The following is a 22,113-nucleotide window of genomic DNA, read 5'->3' on the forward strand; positions in this document are numbered from 1 at the left end:
GGTTTGCTTAATCAAGCGAGAGTACACAGAGAGACTGAATCCGTCTGTACGTGATTTACCCGAGCTGTATTTCATTTCGGCAGCAGGAGGACGAGGAGCTGGCAGTGACGGGAAAGGGGGGCTTGAAGGAGATCCGAACTGAGCTGCTGATGGCTTGGAATCACCACTCTGCCCCCACTTGTTTTACAACTGTGGAGAGATCAGCCGACACAGGAGTGGTGCCTCAGCCAGTGGCAGGTTGGGTTGAAAGCTGAACTGGAACAGGGAAGATAAGACCTATATGATCAACAAAAAAAAAAAAAGTTAGTTGTGCGGGGGGGGATGTTTTCTTTCTTAGCTCCTAGTGGGATGTGGGGTCGAAACTCCATCCGAGCCTGTGACCCGTGAGAGGATGATCACGGTCCTGAGGTTGACCATGCATGTAGACAAGGGGCAGTTGCGTAACAGTCAAATTACATTAACAAAAAAGAAAAAAGAAAAAACCCTATATGCGTCGTGGACGTGGAGCTGTGGCACGAGAGGTGAGATGGAAGCTGTTAACCTTCGCATCACGGATCAGGAAGAAAAAAAAAGAGAGAGAGAGAGAGAGAGAGAGAGAGAAATCTGCGTTTTTTGTTTTTTTTCACAGTCCACTAAAAGCTGCCCCACCGAGCGGAAGCGTCCGTGCTGCTTTACTATTATTGTTTTTTTAACGTGAATATTCATGATTGCGCCTCCGGATACGTCAGGACGCAGCAGCGGCGGCGGCTCTTCCCCTCCGACAGAGAGCGAGAGAGAAGGAGAGAGAGAGAGAGAGAGAGAGAGAGAAGGGGGAGGCTGGGGTGAGGAGGAGGAGGAGGAGGAGAGACAGCATGCCAGAGTCCGGCTGCATCTCTCTCGCACTAGCATGTGAGGGCGAATCTGCGCTCAGCTCAGCCTGCTCTGCGCCGGAGACACACACAGAGGGAGGAGGGGGGGCGACAATGGACTGACGGGAGGAGACACAAACACAGGGAGGGAGGCAGAGAGAGAGAGAGAGAAGAGGAGGAGGGAGGGAGGGAGGGAGAGAGAGAGAGAGAGAAACGCCGCCTTGTTTATGAAGCATGCACATATTTTCTGGACATAAGCTCCACGGGTTCTTTTTTTTACGCAGAGCGGGTTACGGATCGTCCAGAGAGAGAGAGAGAGAGAGAGAGAGAGAGAGAGAGAGAGAGAGAGAGAGAGAGAGAGAGAGAGGAGGGATGTCACAGCCGGAGGAGGATGCTCCGACACAGCCGCTTATCGCAGAGCATCTCCCGGTAAAGATGGACGAGACGCGCCGGGGCTGAAGGGGGGAAGCAGGCGACTTATCGCGTTTTTTGTTGTTGTTGTTTTTTTGCGGAGGAGAAATGTTTCGCAGCTGGCTTCCTCTTCTTCTTCTCCTTCTTCTCCTCCTCGGGGGGATGCATGTCTCCCCCGGCGTCACATCGTCACATCGTAATATGTAGCTCGATCTCATGCAGCGGTTTCTCTCGTGGAAAAAAAAAGAAAAAAGAAGCCGTCGCTCTGAGAGCCGACAGCCGCGTCCGCCCGCAACCTTTCCCCCACCTTGAACCTCCATGTGACGGGGAAGAGGAGGAGGAGGGGTGCGAAGAAGTGAGCGCTGTCCGTGGTGCTGAACGGATCCGGGACTTCTTCTTCTTCTTTTATTTTTGGTTCTTTACGAGAGTTGACCTTCCCTCTGGAATATACGCACACTACGGTGGCAGAGCAGGCCACCACACCGCACGGCTGCTGGGGGCTTGACTTGAGTCAGCCAGACGACGGTCCTCTTTCATGGCTGTGGCACGCAAAATCAAAACTTTGCTGACCGTCAACATCCTGGTGTTCGTGGGGATTATCCTGTTCTCGGTGTACTGCAGGATCCAGGACCGATCCGAGGAGCTCGTCCAGATAGGGCGTATGTCTGACCAGAGGCTGCGAGCCAGGAATGGCAAAGTTTCCAACTTGGTGGACAGGCAGTCCATTCTCCAGAGGCTGGAGAGGCTGGAGGACGTGGTCTACAACCAGCTGAACGGTAAGAGGAGGGGAGGGGAGACGAGTCGGTTGTTCACTGTAAAGAGGTCAGGATCGTCATCATCATAGTGGAACACCTCATGGGGGGTGAGGCGGAGAGGACAGTCCTGGCGCAGTGTTGGGCACGCCAAAAACTTAGAAAGACACGCAGGCTTCAGTGAGGTCCGCGCACATTTAGTGAAAACAAATCAGTTTCATTTTGCACATGAGACAAGGTGAAGCTCCGACCCAGCCTGTAGAAGCCGGTGAAGCGGGCTGATGTACCGTTTGCATCGACAGACTTTTACTGGGCCGTAACTTTAACAGCCCATCTGACTGTGCCCCCCCCTCCCTCCATCAGCCCCATAATTGACTCGTTGTAAACTTCACATAAACTTATGTATTGATGTCCGCGGATCTGCGCGCAACTCCCGCTCGAGAGGAAGTCTGTCTCTCCGCCTGGCAGCTCATTTCACCGGAGGCACCGCCGGCTCGCTGCTCAAACAGATCACATTTAACAAGCTGTCGGAGTTTTGAAGGAGAGTCTGGCTCTATGGCGGACTGACAGACTTGTATTTCATTACATGGCCATTAGTCTGTGCGGCGGTTTTTTTATTTATTTATTTTTATCTCCTAGGCAGAGCAGAAATCTTTAAAATCAACTTACGCACCACTCTGTCTTCCCCGTGCTCTGATCTCCTGTTTGCGTGTTAGGGTTGGATCTGATCTGGATCCAGGACGTGATGCAAAACACGAGCCAGATCAGTGTTCGATAAGGCAGCAGACCGACTTTTAACGTCCTCACAATTCATTCCTCACACATTTTCCATTTGCCACATTCCATTAGGCAACTGTTTGCACGTAAATGTATTTGTTGTATTAACCAGGCAAAGTTAGGGGTGTTTGTTTTAATTTATGACAATTCCAGTTGCAACTTTCACTTTTTTTTACTCATTTGAATAGTCCCTTGGTCTACTAAATGTCAAAATCATGCAAAAAAAAAAAAAAAATGGCTTTCACAGTTTCACAGAGATTTATTATAAAACTATACAATTTGTCTTAAAGGTTCAATGTGTAGTTTTGATCCTTTTTTATGCCTAAACAAACTAAATAAACAAACTCTCTTTGTTTTCAAGACTGAATAATCGGAATAACTGACTTTAAAGGACAACACAATTTCTTACTGTTTGTTTGTATATGGCAGACCCTGCCACTTCTCCAGCTTCAAACAGTGTTCTGGGGATCTTATTTTCCTCTGAGAACAGCTTGGTTATTCACTTGTGGAAAGGATAAATATTTCTGGGTTTGTTTTATTACCTCATAAATATTGTACATATTAAAATTCAGAATATCTTCCCCAAAACTAAATAGTGGCATTTTAAAGGATGAGTTCACCCAAAAATCTAAATGCAGTCAGTATCTACTCACCCCCATGTCAGTACAAAATTTGGGAGACGCTTCGCAGTCCACAGAAAGATATCTGGAGCTCTGCAGCAAAACAATGATGCCGCATTCTCTTAAACAACTGAAGTAGATGGGGACTTGTTTTAAAAGGTAAACAACAAAAATTGAAAAAGCTTATCCAGCTTAACTGGTGTAATCCAAGCCTCAGGAAGATCCCAAATTGATTTGAGAGGCAGCTATAAATCTTCACCGTCGCTGCTAGGCTAAAAGCGTTAGCACGCAGCCCTGTTGGTACGGAGGCTCGATAGTGTGTCAAGGGTGTAGCAATGTCAATACATTTGGAGTCAAGGGAGTTTCAAGAGACTTGGATTACTCCACAGAGCCATTTTATGTTTTCTTTGGTTCCTAAGTCACCATCTACTTCAGTCGCTCATGAGAATGCTGGGCAGCTGTTTTACTGTCAAGCTTCGTAAATGTTTTGCGTACGATGTCAAATCACCCGACTTTCCATCAGCATTCCGGTGATTAGATCAGGACAGTATCTTTTGATGACCTTTTCCTTTAATCAACCGATCACTCACTAATCTTTTTTTTTCTTTTCTTTTCTACCCTCTACTTTTTTTTATGCTCAGTTTCTGTCGGGTTAAAGAATATTATTTCTGTGAAAAAGACAGCGATCCATGGCTGACTGAAAAATAGAAGATGGATAGCTTCCCGCTGACTTCCTGCACAGGTCACCGCTGCAATGAAATAAACACATTTCTTGAAGTTGGTGTATTTCTTGGGCTGACCAGTACTCTTTCAGATGAACTCAGGCTAAGTGGGATTACCAGCACAATTTTCTCACAACGTTGTGTTCACCCCTGGTCGCATCCTTCGAGCCGATGTGAGTGGTGTTGTACAAGAATGCCACAGAAATGTTGGACTGCCTTGAAGGACAAACAGCTCCAACTGCATCTGCGAGGAGTTGATTGACTTGATTAATTGCAGTGACTTGCAAGAGCGATTGCTCAATTTGCTCCTTTTGAAAATAGGTCTAGAAAAAAAAAGAATATTCTAAATATTTTTCTAGTCAGGTTTGTTATAAAACTCCACAACAGGCAGGCATTTTCAGCTGACTCAAAACATTCCAGCCGATCTAGTCGACAGTAACGAGGGACGTGTTTTGAGTCGTGATGTTTCATCTACATCAGAAAGGTTCGCACACAAGCCGAGTAACGGGGAATCAGCACGCTGGAGTGTTGCTGCTTAGCGAGTTGTTACTGAATGATTTTCTAATCCATCAGTAAAGTCAGTTTCTATTTACTAGCTTGCAGTTCTCTCCTCGGAAATAGCGACTTCATCATCGGTGTAAATAACAGGCTGCTGCAGCTCTGGCTCAAAGGGGACGGCAGGTGCTGCTGGTGTTGTTGTATTTCACGCTGGTCACCAGTAGAGGTCACAGATAGCTTAATGCCCCATTATCTACAAATCAGACCGATGGAAGCTGATGAATTCAGGAGCGCACAGAAAAGAAACAGAAAGCACACGGAGAACATCAGCTCTTCTGTTTGCTTGTCGAAGACACAGTTACGTGTTCCAACTGACTCTGATGTTGAAATGATCCAGAAAACGTAGCTTGACAGTCATTAAGCACGTTTCACAGCTTCGCAGCCCCGAAACAGCTGCAGCTGTGGACTTTTTTCCCGCATGATCTTGTTATTATGCCTGAGCTTCAGCAGCTATTTGAGGGTCACTCTGTCACTATGAGTTATGCTTGGCATCTGGTGACCAGCCAGCAGGCACTGCCTCTCAAAAATTACAATGCAGCCTCTCAGTCACTTAGCTTTTTATAGAGACAATGCAACTGAGCCAGTCAACCCCACAGCGGGACTGCTGTGGGACAGAAACACACTGTGACTGTGAAAAACACACAAAGAGAGACTTATGTACTTCTTGAACATGTGTGCGCGAGATTATACGACGGGGGTGGGAAACTGTATATAAATGATATGGGTTTGGAGTGGGTGGATTTTGGAACGTGGATGTGAGGTTTTTTCATTTGGAAGAGTGCTGTGGTGGACAGAGTGCACAGTTGGAGTCAAAGTCAGATATCGCTCCAAATGGAAGCTGTTCCGTCAGATTTTCTTTTTGAAACACTTTTACTGGCCATAGACAACTTTTTTTCTTTTTTGCTGTGTCATTCCTAAGTAAATACTGGCTGCACAGTATAACTGCTATAGAAAAATGACATCATATAGAATGGTTCCCTATAGACCTTGTGTTAACTTTGTGATTAGGCCTTCACCTGGCTGAATTTGATGGCCTCTTACCACAGGGACTCGAGACGGTCCGAAACAAGCATTCTTTCTACTAGGTCGGTACGTAACAAGCCCCACCTACTTATTAGCGCAACCATGTGTTTTACTTGCTTTGACAGTAGCCGGGCTGTTAGCAGTACCCATTTTGCTAACACTGTCTTTGCAAAAGGGATGCCAACAGAACTACCACGAGGAAACGCTATGGGCAAAGTTTAAAAGTCATCTTTGCAGCTCTGGCAGCATATTACCAGAGAAAATGATAACACCCGCTAGCTGTAGAAGCCATTAGCTAGTAAGCCCAGGAGGAAACTCTCCAAAAATCTAAGGGTGGGAGCTTCCTGGAAACAAAAACAGTTTTTTGGAAGTTCATTTTAGGATAAGGATACGTGTAGACTTAAAAACCATGAGAAATCTCAAAGGCTCTCCCTTGAAAATAGTAAAATGCCTTTATTTTTGCGGCATGGTCGTGTTAGACCTTCAAAACAAACTGAAGGCTTGATGCTGAATTGTGTCAGAGTTTGTTTTTAAGGTATAACCTGACCATGATATGGAACCTTCTTCATTTAAAAAATCGCAAAACATGGACTTCGGAAATGGCCGTGTGTGATCTGGTAGTGAGGGGTCATCATCTTTATCTGTTGTAGCCATCATTACACAGCCAAATTCAAACTGAAGTGTTCAACTTGACTGACAGGTGCGAGTGTAACAGGTAGCTTACTTAAAATGTAGCAAAGTCAAAGGTACAATGTTGACTCCTCTTGTATCCCTCCCATGACATTACCCTTTCTTTTTTTGTTGTTTTTCTTCTTTCTGAATAAGATTAGGGTTGGGGGGTGAGGGTTTCGATATGTTGTGGAAATGTTCGCTTTAGCTCTTTACTGATTGAATTATAACTATCGGAAGACTCCCAAAGGCTAACAGAGACATTTTGGAAAAGTACAATATTTTTCTTTCAGATGTAGTAGAGTCTGTGACATTAATACTCAAGTAAAGCAACTACCTCTCCTCTCAGGCCAGATATGCAAAATGCAGACAAAATAGTTGTCAGTGAACGTTACATTAGCGTCATTAATGATTCTCAGAACTTTCATTTGAATTCAAGCTGCTCGGACACAATTCTGCACATCCTTCACAAGTTGAGAGAGTAAAAGTTGATGATAGACTCAAGAGACTAACAAGCAATGAACCAAGTGCAAAGCTGGCACAGCTGCCTGCCTTTCAGCGAACGTAGATAATAAAACAGAATAAAAACATCTTGAAACTAGGTGTGAGTCTAAAATTAATTAAATAAGTCAGATAAAGTCTGTAATTATTACACTTGGTGTCAGACTGTTGCACTGAATTTTCAAATTGAGCCTCACACAGCAAATCCCTCCAATTTACACTTCCCAAACAGAACCCAATGCCGTATCTCTTTCAATGCCGTCCAAGTGTGAGACAGAATAAGGAATCATTCGCAGTTTCGTATTTTTTCCTTGACAGCGGCAATATGTAGCAAAGGGGGCGCACAGGCTGGAAACGTTCGCTGGCTGTCACAATTCCTCCATGATTTGTCTTGAGCTCTTTAATGGCATACTTAATCATGTCCTCATATCCCAGGTCACTGCCCTTTTTTCTAAATCGTGCACAGACCACAAATTGTATTCTATGGCCATTGGGAATAACTATGGTGAGAGGAGGACTCGGCGCGCCAATAACTATTACCATGTCCAGCAGCGATATGAAGTAATTGCCCATTCCCTCTGTTGTTTATTGCCTACCAATGGCATGCCGTGGGAGCTGCAGTGAGGTCCAATTAGATTTGAAGGACATAAACAAGTCGCAGAATTCTTTTTTACGGTCGTCTGATGGATGGCCACCAGACTCCCAACAAGCAAACAATGGTCAAGCTTTATCAGCAGCCCATTCTGTGCAGAAATGAGCAACATGAGGGTTATCAGCAGCACTGCTGTGCTGTGGATGCCACCGTCTTTGGCTAATCAGATGAGGAGGTTTTAAGCTTGTTAACAAGCTTATGAAGCAGCATTTTGACCTTAAGTACTGCATTAGAACCAGCAAATACCTCATCCACAGTACTTACCTGCTCAAACCCTGCGAGTGTGGCTGAATGGACTCAATACACTATAACATTAGCTGCCTTTATTTAGAATGAGATAGAAATTCATATTTGTATGACACTTGTTTGAGTGATGAGGATAATAAAATTACATATTGATATAAAAAATAAACTAAATTAATCTGTTAATATCCAACATAATGTGTTGATATTCAATTAGTGCAGAGAAAACATGATGGACCTCGTTAAGTCGATGTTTGCTATCTCCTTCATTAAGCTGCTGTTGCTACATCTTTGAAGCTTTCTGTTGACACAGGGTTTATGATCAAGTTTACAATAATAACAGTGACGGATTTACCACTCAAAATTCTTCATAATCTTTCTTTAAATAATTGCTGCTGTTTTTGAAGCTTGCTAGCTAATTAAGCTAACATTAACGCCGCCAATCGGTTGAAAAGTCCATCCTATATGACTTAATAGAAACTATTAGTGTGAAAAGAACAATAATAATAGGACCTAAGGACATACATGTAGGAGACTTGGAAAATAAAGAAACAAAATGGTTCATGTGTTTCATTGTAGAGCTACAATCCTTGTACGAAATGTAACACTGTTTGGCTGTACTAGCTTGAGCTGTATTTTTGAATCATATGTTTTCCTGTTAAACGAGAATAAAAGCTTCAGCATGATAACTGAACAGTGTGTGTGGCAATTTTTTTTAAGTATCGGGGAACAAGTTTAGCTAGTTAGCCAGGAATGCTAACCGTTCGATATGGAAGCCGAGAATGGCTTGGGTTTTGAAAAAATTAATATGGTTTTCGTGTGATGGATTATCTCAGCATCTCCTGAATTGGGCTTTTGTTTTGTTGACATGGTGAGAAGATGAATTCAAATTGTCACGAGAAAAAACAAGCTAGTTATTTTTCGAGATAAAAATAATTGACTTGTGATTTAAAAATAAATAAATTCTGTTCTGTTTGTTCCCAGCTTTCATACCTGTTTGTTTTTTTCTTAATTCCTAGGACTTTGATTCTTACAACAGTTCCAACATGTGAGTTATCTACAGCCTGGCAGACCTGCTGGCTGTCTTGTGCAAGAGTGTAGCAAACGGTCAACTGCAAGACGTAGATATGTATAAGTAGCAAGTTTAATAAATAAAAGATAAACTTGTCATAATTAAAGAATAAAAACACAGCATATTTTCATTTTGATGGTCTGCAGGTCAAACCTAATTTGAATTACACTCAGATGGAACTACCTGTTTTTAATTCTTTTCATTGCCTCTCTTTCTTCTGCTGTTCTGCGACTGGAAGCAGCTAAAAATAAGCCTCCTGAAAAACAGACAGTATTATTATTATTATTATTATTGTTATTATTATTATTACTTACAAATGAGTGTACTACTATTGAGTTTACCCCTCTGACTGGCTGGATGTGTGGTTGTCGGAGCTCAGCTGTTGTCCCTCATCTCACAGTCCCACTGATTCCCTTGTCATCAGCCATGCATGTCACTCCCGGCCTTCTCCTGGTGCGTAGGTGCTGATGGGATGGCAGCCTCACGGGCCCAGCTGCAGCACTAGATATGCTTCTTATCTGTAATGCCCAATTATGGCAAAGAAACCAACGCTGTTTATATGCTAAGCCTGCTGCGCCAAAGACTTGATGAGAAATAAGAAAATGTCACACTCTCTCTCTTCCACACTGACACACACTTGATGCTCTGACTGTATCTTAATGATACACATCGCCGGCGCGCCTGTATGTTGTTGTGCGGTGTGTAATGGCGGCGGGCACCGCATCGTAGCTCGGCGAGGCCTGATGAAATGAAATATATTCCAATAATGATATGGAGATGAGGGCTCTGGCCAACAGTTTCAGAAACAGATAAGAATCAATTCTGCTCAGCCTTGAGGAATCACGATAATGAATTCAGCTGCTAACCTGACAATCAGCAGTCAGCCACAGACAATGATGGCTATTTCACATGGAGCGAGCATTCCTCTTATTTACACTGCCGGCCTAGAGTCCATTTCTACCATTTCTTTACCAACATTTAATTTTGACACCCGCTGAAGGAGGGACATATAGTCCAGCCTGCCAGACTGGATAATTAATGATTGCATTGGATATTCATTGCCTCACTGCACTTTGATTTGTTTTGTATTCCTTTATGAGATTTCTGACAATGAGATGTTTATAATCAATACCAAGGATGTAACCAAATAAAATAACTGTATTAAGATCTAAACAGACAAATACTTACAAGAATCTGTGCTATTTGTGCTATTTTATTCTTCTAAATTGACATCCCATCTGACTGACCTTCAGCTGTAATTACCTCCATGAAGGAGGTTATGTTTCGTCCATTTGTCTGTTGATGGGTTTGTCAAAAAGATAACACAAAAACTCCTGAAGGGATTTTCATGAAAGTTGGATGGAGGATGGGTCTCGGCCCAGAGCAGACACAATAACTTCCGGTTCAGATCTAGATAAAGGGACGGATCCAGGAATTGTTTCTCACTTACTCTAACATTGTGAGAAAGTTCGCTTTTTAACATTTGTGTTAATTTCTCAGGGGGTAATATATGGATCTTGATGAAAGAAATCTGCTGTGTTTAGGTGGTCGGTATTTGTGGGGGTAGTTCAACTCGATGTGGTTCTGAAGAAAAACCTTCATCTAGTAGACATTTTTCATATACTTGATTGAATTCAAGAGGACTGTTGGGCCTTGGCAGAGGATTGCGCTCTACTGAGTGCCATTCTAGTTTGGCTTAGAAATTACACAAAAGAGGCTCCTTATAATCAGATATTCCTCGTTGGTCATTGGATTCAGACTTGCTATTTAATGCAGCATGATTTAACATACAGATTTGCTGAAATATAAACAAATGTAGAAATATATATACATACAAATATATCATTTGCATGATACACAGCTGTGTTTACAATAACTAGTGCATTGCCTGTAGGAAGCATTTATTTCTATAGAAAAGTGGGAGGTTAAGTAACTTTTTCATGGATGGCCAAATGAGGCTGTGTTTGAAGGTGGGACGTCAGGGATATAATTGGCTGTTTTTGACTACTTTTGATTATACCATTATATGTCACCTTAAAAACTATTTACCTTGCCTTACTTGGTGTAATTATTTTTAGCACAACCTCACATGTGACTGTACAGTTATTTTTTCATTTTAAGGTACTATATTAACACTATGGACCTAAAATCACAAAATAACATAAAATCAGAGTAGAAAAAGTTAGTTTTTTTACTGTGAAAACCACAAATACGTTTAATGGACCAATTGCATTAGTTATAATGCAAATATAAATTGTTGTTTGCTAAATTGGTGCATACGTTTTTGAAATTTACAAAGCTATGTGTAACTATTTACATTTAAATGCAGGCAATGCCTCAGGCTCAGGGCTCAGCTCATTCCTGCCTGTTCCACATTCAGCCGTCTCCTCCTTGGTTTGCCTCACAACACGACTCCACTACTCACTAAACACACTACACCAAACACTACATAACACACTAACTATACACTCCAAACACGCTATATGTCACAAATCTCTCAACTCTCAAAACTTGCTATCTCTGTCGCTGTCTCCAACACTGCTGCTGTCAATCATCCGCCGATGTCCCTCCCACATCTGCCTGTTCCTCAACAACCAAACTTGCTGCTTGGACACTTTCGTGACAAAAGTAAATTTTTACTGTTTCTTCCTGCACCAGACATAAAGCAAACATAACGGCAATGTTCGCGAAAAAGCGTGTTGGACATTATTTACCCTAAATCCGGTTTTGGACGTGCCGGTGCATCTGCTCCGTCAACTCGGTAGGTAACGTTAGGCCGTGTGGGTCGGCTAGCGGCTAGCAGCTAGCTACACACGAACATCCACAGATTCCGATCCCACTTTGTTGACTGCGCGTCTCCGGATCTCCTCAGACCCGAACAGACTCAGTCTGGACTTGTTTAATCTCATTATAATCCACAACAGTCAGTTTAGATGAACAGAACAGAACAGAATGGGACCAAACCGCCGGCAAAATCCCGGTCCAGCTTGCGCCGCTGCAGGTATAAATCCGCTTGTGACAAAAGCACATTTTTACTGTTTCTTCCTGCACCAGGCACAAAGCAAACGTAACAGCAATGTTCGCGAAAAGGCGTGTTGGACATTATTTACCCTAAATCCGGTTTTGGACGTGCCAGTGCGTCCGCTCCGTCGATTCGGGCGGTGGGTCGTGTAGCTAGCGGTAGCTAGCGGCTAGCGCTAGCTACACACAAACATCCACAGATTCCGATCCCACTTTGTTGTCCGCGCGTCTCTGGATCGCCTCAGACCCGAACAGACTTGGACTTGTTTAATCTCATTAATCCACAACAGTCAGTTTAGATGCACAGAACGGAACGGAACCGCCGGCAAAATCCCAGTCCAGCTCGCGCCGCTGCAGGTATAAATCCGCTTGTTTTTTAAGGTATGTCGTGGGCTTGAGCTCTGCAGTGATTGGCTCTGGTGCGCACGTGGCCACGGTGTGCAGTGGTTGGCTCTGGTGCCCACGTGACTGTGGTGGCTCCGGTGGACAATGCTTGCAGAATTTGTAAAGCATTTATGAAATAATTTATTCACGCTATCATTGCAGTCCAAGCAAATGCTTATTGCACACCACTGAACCACGCAGCAGCCATGTTGAAAGTCTCAGGTCAGTCTGATCCTGATCCGCAGAGATATTTGAGGAACACACACACACACACACACAGACAGACAGACAGAGATTCCTTGTATTATAGATAGATGAGAATCACCTCTTCAAAGATTTGTTTTACACAGTGGGATAAAGCCTGACTGGTTCCGAGCAGGTGTTATAGTTTACTTGTTGATGCAATACTTAAGCTTGACAAATTTAAGCAAATGTTGGCTCAAAAGAGACGGAAAAATTATTAACCGAATTAAGGTGGCCATCTCAGAAGTGTTTGCAAAATGGCAATGAGAACCAGACACCTCAACTTAATTTTGTCTTGACCTTCTCCCACCTTATGCACACCCTCATAGTTTTGATAGTTTGACAGTCCCGTTCCTGTGAACTCAATATCTCAATACGCCTTGAGGGAATTTCTTCTAGTTCGAAAGAATGAACAGATTCAAATAACATGGTTAGAGGTGCAGTAGGTGAAAACTGGCCACCTGTCAAATCCATACTCAAAACAAATAGGGGGCAGCACCTCACCTGAGCAACAACCGCCTGCTGCTAACTGTAGCTGCCCTCAGCTAGTTAGCTCAGTTAGCTGTGCAGCCTGCACTTCAGACTGGGAGCCAGGGGAGAGTGAGTGTTTGCACCGCTAGCACAGGAGCTCTGGACCAGGACAGGCCATGGCTAGCTGGTTAGCATGCTAACACAATACATAGATGTCATAATGTCAAAAGTGCTATTTCGTCAAATTCTGTTGATAGTTTTAGTTAACTTTTGAATGATTGCAACAAAAATGCGTGCACATCGGTCAAAGGCCAGTGTCACATTGTCTTCTCATGAATGTGATATGTCAGAAATACCATGAGGGAATGTATTTAAAGGATGCACTGATAATAATTTGGAGGTCAGAAGGGTGGACTTTCTTCAAAATTTGGGATAACATTTGATCTGATTAGGGCTTCAGGTGATCGTCATTGCACCACATGAAGCTCTGGACAGGCATGCATGCAATTTGCAACTTGACTGTTTTGGGGAAGGAACATAACCGAGAGGCTGTAATTCTAGTTTTCAAAAGCAATATTGCGCAATTATCTGAGTTGCCATATTTTCTGTCAACAGCATACCACTGTTTTAGCGAGAAGAATGTTTGGAATATAAAGGGATTCTTCTATGAGCAGCTGAACACAGGACAGAAATGGACATGGAAAAATGGGGCGGCAGATGATTCTCAACAACTTGCGGTGTAAATCAGGACACAGAAGAATGCAGATATGCTGTGTGGAATGAACAGACACAGATTATAGCTTTGCTTTGCGCTCCTATAATTACAACTATTGGATAGAAGCCGGCTATTCAGTGTTAACAATACGCACAAAACACATGCTAGTGTGATTTTGCCTGTCACACATCGCCAAAATAGATTTTCACTCCAAGGCGGCATCTAGTCAAAGCTGATGGGTGAGAGTCTGAGTTCCAAACAGGCAGAGAAGGGAATGAAACTACAAAAAGGGTCTTTATTGGGTTATTTTAGTGGAGCTGCCTAACTAGCAAACCAGTGTGAAAAACAAAGAAATAAAGAAAACAAATTAGCTAAACAGGGTAAAAGATGAACTTATCATCATCCCTCTGAAGTTTGTGCTGTTTATGGACACCATGCTCCATATTTGCTCATGCTTAAATATTGCAAAAGGGGAAACAATCCATTGTTTTGATATTATTTAGGGGTCTAGTGCTACCAATTTCCAAATCACAGTTGTTATCCTCCCGACATGCCAGTTGCTGTTATGAGTAGCGGTGCTAGAATTAACACGGTTCTTCTCCCAGCCCTCAGCATTTCATAGATTTGTTTTGGCCTTTGAAGGCTTCAAACTTCTCCACAAGGAGTTATTTTCCCCCCTTCTTGAAGAGATCTCAGAATCCCCCAACCCGCTGCTCACCATCAATATTTAGAACCCAGCTGCATCACTTTGGACACACATGAATCCACTCCTGCTCTTAAATCTTTCATTAAAAACGGGGTCATCTTTGAATCCGAGACGCTATCTTGCAAAGGCCAAATCAGACACATTCTTAGGGTCGCTGTATTATTTATGGCTGTTAGTGTTTAATGTATCATGTCGGAGGGGTTTGGACAAATGGATTGCAAGGAACGAGCGCGGAGACAGATGCAACGAGATTCAAATTGGCACCCGACGTGTCAAGGATCCGCATCCAGCTGACACCGAGGGGAAGAAGCAGATGTTGGGCTGCGACTGGCTCCAAGTGAGATGATGAAAGCGCTAATGTGGTGTTTGAAGTGTGAACTCGCACCGGAAGTAGCGAATGAAAGAATACTTTGCAGGGAAAAATATGTGGAAATGCTGAAGTTGTGAAGTCACAGACTACAGGTGCGTCGTCGGGTGTTTCAGCTGTTCGCAGTTGCAGGTATCTGGGTCTCAGCACCACAGAGAGCAGGCCTTTTTTCGTCATTGTCATCAGTTTTTTATTTTATTTTCTATTTTATGCCAGAATCATAACAGGCCACTTGCTGAATGCTTTTATACAAAGTGCCTCACAGGATCATGTGTACATAAATTTTTAACCGGTGCCACTGGAATAGCTCCTAATCCTCGCAGCGTTCGAGCGAGGCTCTGCCCACAGATTTGCACAGTCCAATTCCTTCCTTTCAAGAGACGCATTAAAAGCTGCTATTTCTATTTGTGAAGAAACATTGCCGCGTTAGAGAAGCGTTTGGGGCGGCTCTGCCATTGATTAATCGCGCACATTCAATTTGTTTTTCTTTCTTCTTTCTCCCGAGCAAATGTAACGAAAAGAAAAGAAGAAATGAAGACAAAACAAAAGAGATGAATCAGAACCTCACATGACCTACCAGGCGCTATCAAAGAAGGTGTTTGTTTTTTTATCGGCAGGTACAAAAAGACAAAACCCTGCACAAGATTTACCAAAAAAAAACAAAAAACCCTCTTTTAAATCAAGAATACAAACTCCCTGTAATGAAATTGCATCTGCAGAGTCTTTAAACTCATGTTGAAGTGCTGCAGACAGACAACAGTGGATCAGACGACCGGGCCCTCTCATCCCATAATGCAATTTCGTCCAATCAGATAGAGAAGAGTGGAAGGCAGGGGGAAGCGAAATAACGCAGAAAAACAAAGCCTGCAGGCATTGTCCCGCTTCCAAGACTCATGCAGAGACGGAGAGGCCCTCCAGACTCGAGTCTCCGGCTCTGGAGGGTATCTGTGTTATTGTGCGACACCGGCCGCTGTGCCAGATGGCCAGTCGGTGACGCGAACCCCACCCATACTTGTCAAAATGCCACCACATTGGCTGGTTGCAGGGCGCGCTAAATCCCTCTCGCGGGAGACGGCAGTTTGCAACCATTCAGCTCCAATTACAAATCTTCAGTAGCACCCGAGGATTCGAGGCCATCCAAATATGGTGATTACTCCGCAGTTCCTGGAGGGGGGGGGAGCTGAGAGATGAGCTCTTCATTGGTATGCGCTGTTTACTTACTGTCTGTGTGTCCATCTGTTGATATGGAGAACAGACGCTGCTCGATTTTTTTTTTTATTCTTTATTTTTTTTCCTGCGGAGGGCCACACTGGAAGCTTGGCTCGCATATCAATTATCTGACATTATCCCGCAGTTTCATGGAATTTTAAATAGTCAGAGAATAGGCAGAGAGGAGAGGAAGGTATGAATACAGCTGACAACGTGCTTCTGTTGAGACGAGCTGGAGAACACATTTTGATGTATTGCTTCCTCTTTCTTTTCAACATTTACTGCAAGAAAAGATACGTTTGATTGTTGCATGAAAAAAACAAAAAACAGGGCCTTTTGTGTGAGCCATGGATCATAATAGCTCATTGAGTCACATGTAGCAGCAGACAGACTACTCATTAACAGCGCTTATACACCAGTACTCATTTAGTAGCTGTTGGTTCAACAGAGAGCAGCTGGAGTTCTCCGTAAACAAAACATCTATCACATTTGCACTCTTCATATATAATTTAAGTCATATACAGATTAATTAACACGATTGAATTGACTCCGAGATGAGATAAGGGAGGACGGCAGTGGATGCTGAATGCTGTAAGTCAAAAACATAATTATAGAGAGAGAGAGTCTTATTTCTGAAAATAACGAAGAAGAAGAAGCACATGGTTTAGCTGGACAAGTGTGAATCATTGAACGGGCGCACACTCCTTCCCCCCCTTTTTTGAAAATGTCACTGTCGCGGCACCAAAGTGGCGCTCTGTAAAAAAAAAAAAAAACACATGAGTCATGAGTCATTTTAATGAGGGCAGAAGGATATTTTAAGTCTGACACATTAAATCCGGCGCTGGGTCTTAGTTGTGTCAGACCCGAGGAGCCTCACATGATGAGGGTGACCAAGGACCGGCTCTGATTCACCCACTAAGCAAACTGAAACGTGGGCTTGTGATGTGAACACACTGAGGCAATGTGTGAGAGAGAGGGATAGATGCATAGGTGGGTCGAACAGTGTCCCTGGACTTTATTCATTTATTTGCGGCATGTGAGTTTCCAGATAACCTGAAATATGGTGTTGGTTTCCTCCTTTTCAAACGATTTTATTCACCTCTACGAAACCACAATTTGGTATCATTTCCCAAGTTTTACATAAGTAGGTCAAAAACTTTTCTTTGTAAGTTGACAGGGATCTTTTCTCCTTATCACTTGCTTCCATCAGGTATGCCGTATTTATATTACATTTATGGACCATATCTCGGCATCTAAGCATCAGCAGGCTACATTATTTGATACAGCACGATAATCTTTTACGCATCATCATATCACTGAATTGAAATTTCAAAGAGTATCTGTCATAAATATGTTACCTGCAGGTAAACAGTGCAGCTCGATAAGAGGGAAGAGTGTTTTACTCATCACGACGACGACACCGATACCACACTTTTTTATAAACTGCGTTTGAACATCAGTGTTTTTGTTCATGGAGAAACAAAATGACAGAGGAGGCTGCGCAAAGTATGATAGGAAACCATCTGGCAAAGCCCATGCCAGTCGTGGTAATGAAAAAAGGGCATATAGCGGTTGGCAAGGACGAGTGAAAGGAGAGGAGCGGAGATGTGGGGGAGTCGACAGAAAAAGGAAAAAAGTCCTCTAATGTAATCTACAGTAGCTCACCCGCCTGGAGGTGCCGCCTCCATCTCTGCTCTATGATTATAATCAAATCGCGCCACTTAATAACCAGCTAACATTAAATTGTCAGTCCACTCGACCACTCTGCCCCGCTGCCCTCAAAGTTTTCAAAAACCCAAGAGTGGAAGTTCAAAAGTGGCTGCAGAAGGATCCACGCTGAGTGTGTGAGTCAGGCCCAGCTGCACGACCCGTTTGCCCGTGGGCGTGTCTGCCTGGTGGTGCTTCAAATCACATATTCATTAAGGTCCTTTTTTAACCGCGCAGAGGTAAGATAATGCTAACCTTACCACACACCATCATTACACGTGCCTTAATTTTACCACAGTGTGATACACATCGGTCCTGTTCACAAACTAACGCTCTGCTAGTGAATGATTTTCATCATATTTTGTGTGAATTTGATTTCTACCACTTGAAATGTAGCAAATTATAGTATTAGAAAGTAACAGTACTGAAGTCTCTAGTCGAGTGTCGGCCTCTCTACCGCTGCCTCTCGAGGCTTATGTGACGCCTGCATCCGCGTGGGTGTTTTGCAGCTTTTGTCATTGACAGACAGTGTAATGATGCCCCGCTGGGTCTCGGAGCTGCCACACACCAGTCTCCTCACCCTGCCGGAGACTGTCCATCAGCTGCCCCTCTGCCTGGCCTCTCTTCTCACCTGTCTCCCCATATTCCCTGTGTGTGTGCGTCTCTCTCTACACATGGCCGTGTACATCTGTATGACCGTCCCCTCTGTTGTGTCATTTTCTTGGCAGGTCTGGCGAAGCCCATGGGTCTAGTTGAGGGACCCGGAGGCCTGGGCCAAGGGGGAGCTGCTGCCACTCTGGGAGAGGACAGTCGCGACGCCGAGGGGAAATACGAGGAGTACGGCTACAACGCTCAGCTCAGCGACCGCATCTCCTTGGACAGGAGCATCCCCGACTACAGGCCTAAAAAGTACACCTGCTTCCTGTTTTCTTTCTCGCTCTCTTGTCTTGTACATCCTGCCTCCATCTATAGCTCTACATCCGTATTGAGCCACATAACTTAAAAAAAATTACTTGTTTCGCCACTTTAATCCCCACTGCACCTGATGGGTTCTATTTTTGTGTGCGGCAGGACGTTTTGCCAGGAAACTGCCATTTTCATCTAGCACACAGTGTCTTATCCTGTCCTTTCTATTTCTTTTTTTTGTGTTTATTGGTATTTTGGTGAGAGTCCAGGATATTTACTTCGCCAAAGTAGTCGAGTTGCAGTACGAGGTGAGCCAGGGATGAGCGCAGTTAAAGCGAGGTGTCGAGGATTACTGGAATTTTACAAAATCTTCCTGCGAGCTCAGAGCAAGTTAGAAGTGCTCATGATATTTTCATGCTTTTGCTTAATGACGTCTTAACAAAGTCTGAAAAGCTTCTCTTCCACAGTTCACCAACTCTGCTTGGATTAAATTTCCTGTTAGAAACATGAATAAATTCAGATATGTATTAAGTGCATGCAGCAGCAGTGTGAACAGTATGCAGCGAGTGGAGGATGCACTAAGTGGGAGTTTGTCGTGTCCTGTCCAGATGTCAGGGTCGCTGGTTGGATCTCTTAAGAACATCTTCAGCTGTGTTCAAGACTCACAATGCAGTAACACTGTGCCCAGTGGCCGCCGTCAGAGTGCTGGTGAGATCTATGGAAGATCAAAAACGTCCTCTCACTGGTTTCTCTATTAAACATAGAAATGCAAATGCCTACCTTGTAAATTTAATGTCCTCCAGCGGGGGACGTTCCTGTACACATGGTGGTTTATGACATCAATGTTGCACCGGCTGCCCCCGGCGTCTCAGTGGCACATGGCATGTAATAAACTCGCACTATGACGAAACGACGTGAGACACAGTGCAGTGCATTCATCAAGTATGAATATGTGTTCTTGTGCTAAGAACAGAAGTCAAGCACTCATCCCACACGTTGGGCATCCATTTCATGATGTTCACCCTTAATGTTGTCAGAATCAGCGTTTCAATGGCTGATGACTGTGGAGACATTGTTTGTGACCCCTTTTGGTGTTTAACAGAGCAGCCTTTCTGCTTTCATGTCCCCAATGAAGTGTGTTTTTTTTTTATACGAGATATGCAAAGTTGTCAACTTTCCCTCCACTTTCTCAGACATTGCTGCAGCAATGCGCCTCCTCGTGAGGGAGATAGCAGCCACGACCTTAGCAGAGTGGGTCACTTGACCGACAGGGCTAGCGACTACCACTAGCACCAAGTGAGCTAATCTGCTAGCATATCTGCTGGCTAAAAGTTCTTAAAACATAGACGATAAAATATGGATATTGGTTATTTCTCCTGTCAGACTTCCTGAACATATTTGTGCATTGATGAAATCTGAACACACAGCGATGAGGCAGTGCTGCGTCATTAATGCCAGGTGGAGAGGAAAGAAAGCGACCAAAACCAAAGTGCGCTGAATGGCGTCTCTGGAGAGAAATGTTTCATTGGCAGATTGTTCACTAGTTAGGCGGGGCATCTCTGGGGCTCGAGCATGGGGAGTCATAGAAAGGAAAAATGACTTTAGATGCAGCTAATCCCAACATGAAAGGACATGGACAAGTTGATGGTGATATTTGAAGAGCTGTGTTATAGTGTAGCAAGAAAAAAAATCTTGAATGGCTTTATTTATTTATTTATTTTTTATGAAAAGGACCCAGCGGACGCTCAGCGAGCAGCCTTAATGGCCCTTTTAAAATACATTTTAGATGAAGAAAGTGAACCACAGCTGTGATATAGTGAGTGCTGCAGCAGATGGATTGGGGAGGGAGGGAGGGGGTAATCAGGGCTGCCACTGGCATTTATACCACACAGTGTCAGTGCACAATGGGGACGGGCAGAGACACTGAGAGGAAATCTGACGGCCAAGAGAGGTTTAGCGGGGATAACAATTCATTTCATCCACGCTGCTTTGTTCGGAGCTCTTTTTCATGCCCGGAAAAAATTAGACAAGAGCGGAATGGGGAGGGGGAGGCTGAGTAAAAAAAGGAGCATGCTAATTAATAAAGTCAGCTGAGAGTGCCTCTGGAATGGAAGGTTTGAGGAGATGCCTTTCTTTAATCAACTAGTTCAACAAAAAAATAGGATGAAAAGGTCAAAGAAGAAGAAGAGAAGAGAAGCGAGTATTGGGGGGTGCTGGAGTGTCCTCCAGTTTGTAGATGGCGTGACTTCCTCTTGTGTTTGGATTTAGAGCCGGATTCATGGTTTTTAATGGTTACCTCTTTCTTTTTTTACTACAGAGTGCAAGGCCCTTCTTTCACACCGTGTTCTGCTTGATCTGTGTCTCTTTGTCCAGCCAACAATCCATCATGTGTCATTTTCTGACATACACGATACTTTTGTTCCCATATAAATAAGCGCACATTCTCCGAGCGCAAGCAAAGCTTGTCGTGTCAAACGAGCTGAAGCCTCAGTCCGTGACAGCTACTCAATACATACATGCTATGATAAAGACTCGATGCATTAGTTGTGAAGCGCAACGGAAATCAATGCAGTGCAAAATGCAAGCATAGTTTTCCTTGTTTTTCCTGTTTACGCCACCAAAAACACAAGAGAAACATCAAAGTCCAGTGAAAGAATTGCCCCCAGTGAGAAAATGGATGTCTACAGCTAGCACAGTGCTGTAACTGCCTGTGTCATTGGTAGTGAGGACGTGTTCATGTTTTACCTGTTATATATAATATTCAGGATTATGTTTTCAAACTAAAAATGAGAATTAAAAAAAGAAGAATTTAAAATATATAGATAAAACAAAATGACAAAAAAAATGTAAAATAATCATAAAATCACAGAAAAGCTAATAAATTACAAATATTTAGGCACCACTAAAAATATATATATATATAAATGTATTAATAGAAAAGTCCTCATACATGGAAATAAGCTATTTAAATAAAAAACAATTTCATCAAACATGTATTCCAATAGGACTGGTCATAACATTCCTCTCAGTGGAGCTCCTGTGATCAGTAATATAGTCTTTAAAGGAAAAGGTTTTCTCACCTATATATATTTTACAACATCTCAATCGTATCGATAACATTTGTTTTACAGGTAATAAAATCCTTAATGTGATGATGCAGTATACTTTATTGTCCCCATCGGAACATTTTTCTGAGGCTCAGTGTTGCTGCATTAGACAGTTTTGAATCCACAATTGTAACATAAATGTTAATGCTCTTTCCGTTACGGGGCGGTTAAAAGACTTGCAGTTCTGTGTATATTGGCAATTTATGTAGGTTCCGCACTTAAAGATGCCTTGAAGAGAGTAAGCCAAGTTATCACTGGTGGTTTATTAAAAGTTTCTTGTTAGGATAAGAATATGCCATTGTTTAATAATTATATCCTTGAGGCGAATGCAGTGCAGTGGACATGGTGTCTTTTCATTAGGGGGATTTATGAATGAACAAAATGCAATATTTTTGACCTTGTTATCAATATTAATGGGATGACTATTCA

At 43.3% G+C, this 22,113-nt stretch overlaps 1 protein-coding gene across 1 annotated transcript in view; it reads left to right on the forward strand.

Moving 5' to 3' along the window:
* Positions 1-778: 778 nt before the first annotated feature.
* The window catches only part of galnt9 (polypeptide N-acetylgalactosaminyltransferase 9), a 96,013-nt gene continuing 74,678 nt past the window's right edge, over positions 779-22,113 (forward strand). Inside the window, exons 1-2 of the mRNA XM_030417536.1 lie at positions 779-2,035; positions 18,400-18,580. Of these exons, the coding sequence (XP_030273396.1) occupies positions 1,795-2,035; positions 18,400-18,580 (422 nt within the window). The 5' untranslated portion in view covers positions 779-1,794. The remainder of the gene's footprint in view (positions 2,036-18,399; positions 18,581-22,113) is intronic.

The sequence above is a fragment of the Sparus aurata genome, chromosome 5 (genome assembly GCF_900880675.1).
Source record: "Sparus aurata chromosome 5, fSpaAur1.1, whole genome shotgun sequence".
NCBI lineage: Eukaryota > Metazoa > Chordata > Actinopteri > Spariformes > Sparidae > Sparus > Sparus aurata.